This window comes from Rhagoletis pomonella, unplaced genomic scaffold, assembly GCF_013731165.1.
Source record: "Rhagoletis pomonella isolate Grant_MI unplaced genomic scaffold, Rhpom_1.0 Rhpom_scaffold_10613, whole genome shotgun sequence".
Classification (NCBI taxonomy): domain Eukaryota; kingdom Metazoa; phylum Arthropoda; class Insecta; order Diptera; family Tephritidae; genus Rhagoletis; species Rhagoletis pomonella.
Window position 1 is genome coordinate 1 of NW_023469139.1, and position 5,048 is coordinate 5,048.

General features: G+C 37.1%; 5 protein-coding genes and 1 non-coding gene across 6 annotated transcripts; 4 read left to right on the forward strand and 2 right to left on the reverse strand.

The window, feature by feature from the left end:
- The first annotated feature begins 7 nt into the window (after positions 1 to 7).
- Positions 8 to 671, forward strand: LOC118756501 (histone H1-like). The gene has a single exon (XM_036491262.1). The coding sequence runs from the start codon at positions 43 to 45 to the stop codon at positions 607 to 609; it is 567 nt and encodes a 188-aa protein (XP_036347155.1). The 5' UTR covers positions 8 to 42; the 3' UTR covers positions 610 to 671.
- A 350-nt stretch (positions 672 to 1,021) lies between these two features.
- On the reverse strand, positions 1,022 to 1,501 carry LOC118756504 (histone H2B). Its single transcript, XM_036491265.1, has one exon. It carries the CDS (start codon positions 1,446 to 1,448, stop codon positions 1,077 to 1,079), a length of 372 nt encoding a protein of 123 aa, XP_036347158.1. The 5' UTR covers positions 1,449 to 1,501; the 3' UTR covers positions 1,022 to 1,076.
- A 151-nt stretch (positions 1,502 to 1,652) lies between these two features.
- LOC118756503 (histone H2A) lies at positions 1,653 to 2,167 on the forward strand. The gene has a single exon (XM_036491264.1). It carries the CDS (start codon positions 1,725 to 1,727, stop codon positions 2,097 to 2,099), a length of 375 nt encoding a protein of 124 aa, XP_036347157.1. The 5' UTR covers positions 1,653 to 1,724; the 3' UTR covers positions 2,100 to 2,167.
- A 453-nt stretch (positions 2,168 to 2,620) lies between these two features.
- On the reverse strand, positions 2,621 to 3,158 carry LOC118756502 (histone H3). Its single transcript, XM_036491263.1, has one exon. The coding sequence runs from the start codon at positions 3,086 to 3,088 to the stop codon at positions 2,678 to 2,680; it is 411 nt and encodes a 136-aa protein (XP_036347156.1). The 5' UTR covers positions 3,089 to 3,158; the 3' UTR covers positions 2,621 to 2,677.
- A 436-nt stretch (positions 3,159 to 3,594) lies between these two features.
- LOC118756500 (histone H4) lies at positions 3,595 to 4,067 on the forward strand. The gene has a single exon (XM_036491261.1). It carries the CDS (start codon positions 3,693 to 3,695, stop codon positions 4,002 to 4,004), a length of 312 nt encoding a protein of 103 aa, XP_036347154.1. The 5' UTR covers positions 3,595 to 3,692; the 3' UTR covers positions 4,005 to 4,067.
- A 659-nt stretch (positions 4,068 to 4,726) lies between these two features.
- Positions 4,727 to 4,845, forward strand: LOC118756505. The gene has a single exon (XR_004995127.1). It is a non-coding gene; the product is annotated as a 5S ribosomal RNA (ribosomal RNA).
- Positions 4,846 to 5,048: the final 203 nt, after the last annotated feature.

Consider the following 5,048-nt stretch of genomic DNA (forward strand, 5'->3'; position numbering starts at 1 on the left):
AAAAAACCATCGGCTGCTCCTACCCATCCACCAACTCAACAAATGGTCGACGCATCCATTAAGAGTTTAAAGGAACGTGGCGGCTCATCACTTTTGGCAATTAAGAAATACATTAGTGCCACATATAAGTGCGATGCTCAAAAATTGGCACCATTCATCAAGCGTTATTTGAAATCTGCCGTTTCCAGTGGAAAATTGATTCAAACTAAAGGAAAAGGTGCGTCTGGTTCATTCAAATTATCAGCTTCGGCCTCAAAATCCAGTGAGGGAAAAGTAAAGCCAAAAGCAGAGAAGGCCAAGGCCAAAAAGAAGACGGCTACTGGTGCGGCATCAAAGAAAAAGGCGGTAAGTGGTGCCAAAAAAGCGGCTGGTGAGAAAAAGGTGAAGAAAGCCGTCGCTAGCAAGAAAACAGCTGAAAAGAAGAAAAGTGAAAAAGCCAAGGCGAAAGATGCAAAAAAGACTGGTGCAGTGAAAGCAAAGCCAGCCAAAGCTAAATCGGCTGCCGCCAAACCAAAGGCAGCAAAAGCAAAATCGGCCGCTGCCAAGCCAAAGAAAGCTGCCGCTAGTAAAAAACCAGCTGCAAAAAAAGCAACAGCTGCTAAAAAGTAAATTTGTTTACGGAATCCATATTCTCGAAACAAACTTAAAAAGCCCTTTTCAGGGCTACAAAATCTATTAGCAAAAAGATCAAAAAATACTTTGTTTACACAATCAGATATGTATCTGAAAATTTAAGATTTTTGAAAATTCCAACGCACTAAAACTCGTATGCGTCGCTTCTTTAAAAATATAAATTAATGCCATTTTACATTTCATCATTTGTACACGTTTCTTTTAACATTTCGGATGCTTACTGATGATGTTATGCATTTAGCTGGTCGTTATGGATCTACTTTGTGTACTGTACATTTAGAAATTCATAGCACTTTTTCCTTACGTAAATTGAATTTCATATATTTATACATACATACATTTGATTTGCCCTTATATACAGAAATTTTATATCTCTTTAATTAATATGTTGTGGCCCTGAGAAGGGCCGATTTCTTTGTTTCACTGCATCTTGGTTAGACAAATTATTTAGAGCTTGTATATTTGGTGACAGCCTTGGTACCTTCACTGACGGCGTGCTTGGCCAATTCACCAGGTAAAAGTAGACGTACGGCAGTCTGAATTTCGCGACTGGTAATGGTTGAACGTTTGTTGTAGTGGGCTAAACGTGATGCCTCAGCAGCAATACGCTCAAATATATCATTCACAAAACTGTTCATGATGCTCATGGCCTTCGACGAAATGCCGGTATCAGGATGTACTTGCTTCAAAACTTTGTAGATGTAGATGGCATAGCTTTCCTTCCTCTTGCGCTTCTTCTTCTTGTCATTTTTGGTGATATTCTTCTGAGCCTTGCCGGCTTTCTTCGCTGCTTTTCCACTAGTTTTAGGCGGCATTTTTCAAATCACTTCACTTCACTTTTGAGTCACTCTATAACAACGTTTAAAATGTGTACACTTAAGTACATTTTTTCCGACAATACATTCAGGCAAACGCAACGAATCGGCGCAAAAGGCAAACACGAATTCGAATACATAGAAAAGGGGATGAATGACAACCAAATGAAAAAGTATATAAGCAGCGCATATTGATAGTCCTAACATATACTGCTTGTGAGCATACTGTGAAGTGTTTTATTAGTGAAGTGAAAAATAAAAGAAAAATAAACAAAAATGTCTGGTCGTGGTAAAGGTGGCAAAGTTAAGGGAAAGGCAAAGTCTCGTTCTAACCGTGCTGGTCTTCAATTTCCCGTCGGTCGTATTCATCGCTTGTTGCGCAAAGGCAACTATGCTGAACGTGTTGGTGCCGGCGCTCCAGTTTATTTAGCTGCTGTTATGGAATATTTGGCGGCTGAAGTACTTGAATTGGCTGGTAATGCTGCTCGTGATAACAAAAAGACCAGAATCATTCCACGTCATTTACAATTGGCCATCCGCAATGATGAGGAATTGAATAAACTGCTGTCTGGTGTGACCATTGCTCAAGGTGGTGTTTTGCCTAACATTCAAGCTGTACTTTTGCCCAAGAAAACCGAAAAGAAAGCTTAAAGTGTACATTGCAGTCAATTTAAACATTTCATCCACGCAACAAAACCGTCCTTTTCAGGACGACAAAATTCATTTACAAAGAGATTAAACATATTTTCTTAAAAATAGTTGATTAATTTTCATTTATTATATGTGCCAATCAAAGAAATTTTATATGTATATGTATGTGCATATAAAATCAACAACCACTTCGAGAGTCCAAGCGCTTGAATTCGCGCCAAAATTGCCCCTTATTTAGAAACTTTTTACACACGTGTACGTACAATAACTGAATAAGCCACAGTGGATACAGAATAATTGCACATACATACATATTTAGGTATACTTTTACATATGTATATGTACATACATACATGCATACAACTAACTAACAGCGTCACTGAAATGCAAAAGGTACAGTACACCACAAATTTATACCTAGCAAACGAGTGAAAATCGGTAGGTAAAATACTAATGTTGTAAATATGTATGTATATTCGAAATAATTTGATAATTAAAACTTTGATCTTTTGTTTAAAAAATTGTGGTCCTGAAAAGGACCGTTTTTTATAAATTGAGATTTTTCGTTCGTAATTTATTTAAGCACGCTCTCCACGAATACGTCTAGCCAGTTGAATGTCTTTGGGCATAATTGTGACGCGCTTGGCATGAATGGCGCACAAATTGGTATCTTCAAATAAGCCAACTAAATATGCTTCGCTTGCTTCTTGTAAAGCCATAACAGCGGAACTCTGGAAACGTAAATCGGTCTTGAAATCCTGGGCAATTTCGCGTACCAAACGCTGGAATGGCAATTTGCGGATCAACAATTCAGTACTTTTTTGATAACGACGAATTTCACGCAAAGCCACTGTACCGGGACGATAACGATGTGGTTTCTTTACACCACCAGTCGCTGGTGCACTCTTACGGGCAGCTTTTGTTGCCAATTGTTTGCGTGGTGCCTTACCACCAGTCGATTTACGGGCTGTTTGCTTTGTACGAGCCATTTTCTACTATTCACTTTATTCAAGAAAGAACACTAACACTGATTCACTGTACACTGTACTAATATTAAATAATACCTTAGCGTCAGTGTAGAAATAATAATATACACAAAAGCGTTTCTCCCGTTCATTGCTAAAGTAGTATAATGGGGTTGATATATTACATACCGTCTTCAAAAGCGACACAACACAAAATTTGTCATTTTTGAATTTATGCGCTAAAAATGTACACTGAGCTTTTCTTTACCTTTCAGCAAAAGCCGGAGAAAATATTTGTTATAATTTGTTAAAAAAACCTAAGGCAAAGTCTCCCTTGTTGATATGATTATCATGTGCTAAGAAATAGTTTTTCGCATTTTCTGACAAACGTGTAATTTTGAGTTGCGTTCCTTTTGAAGACGGTGCGCGAATATTTTCGTGTCGAAACGAGATAGAGATATATTTTGTACTCTATTTGTGTATCTTGGTTGTTCATTCGGCAACATACGATTCTTGTATAAATACAGGCACTTTTTAGTTCAGGCATTAATTGTGTTACCGATTTCGGTGAAGTGCAGTGTTTGTGTTCTCTACTAGTGAATAAATATACATATACATATAAAAAAAAATGACTGGTCGCGGCAAAGGTGGTAAAGGTTTGGGAAAAGGTGGTGCCAAGCGTCATCGTAAAGTTTTGCGTGATAACATCCAGGGTATTACCAAGCCAGCTATTAGACGTTTGGCTCGTCGTGGCGGTGTGAAACGTATATCTGGTTTGATATATGAAGAAACACGTGGAGTTTTGAAGGTATTTTTGGAAAATGTTATCCGTGATGCAGTCACTTATACCGAACATGCCAAAAGAAAGACAGTTACAGCAATGGATGTTGTATATGCTCTGAAGAGACAAGGCCGCACTCTGTATGGTTTCGGCGGTTAAATAAATTTTGCGGACAATAGAAAAATAATAAAACAAAAAACGGTCCTTTTCAGGACCACAGAATTTTGAACAAAGATTAAAATATTTTTGACCAATTCAATACACATACTATTTTGTAATTTTACAAATAATAAATAAATAAATGTGCATACTTATTCCATACAGCGTGTTTGCTATGTATGCGTACACACGGTATGCGCTCGTGTTGTTACGAATTATACCTGCCAGCAACGGCTCACCACTTTCCTCTGAAATTCAAACAATTTACAAACACATTCACAACTTCTTAGTCATCTCACCCATGATACCAATAGGAAGTTTAAAGGAGGTAGTTTATGTAAACAACTCCAAAGTATCCCTATGTGTGCTCGGTACATTTTTTTGCCACACCACTTGATTTGCAAAAGTGCAGTGCCATTAAGGTACAATATCTTTAAATTTATGCCAAAATCTTCGCTTTAATATCTGTATGTACATGCAAATTCATCCATACGTACATATATATATGTATGTATGTATGTACATACACATGCTTAAATATGGATATTATAAATATATAGTAGTTGTTGTTGCTTTCACATGCTTTAGCCATTTATTCAATATTAATTCACATATCCTCGCCTCGGTAAAATATTGTCGTAAGCGTCATACGTACATGCGTAACATACGACAATCGTTTACCCAGGCGATGATATGTATAAGACTTTAGGCAAGTAAAATTTGCCAACGACCATACCACGCTGAATACATCGGTTCTCGTCCGATCACCGAAATTAAGCAGCGTCGGGCGCGGTTAGTACTTAGATGGGGGACCGCTTGGGAACACCGCGTGTTGTTGGCCTTCAAACAATTTTTTTTTTTAATTTTTTTTTTGTAACATTTTATTTTATACTTTTTTCTTTTTATTTAATTTTATTTTTTAATATTTTCAATTTCTGATTGAGAACACTCGCTCATTTACAAATGCTGAGTTAAGTACGCAGAAATTACCGCCACCTCTTTTCGTTTTTTTTTTTTTTTTAAGAAAATTTGATGCCTAATTTT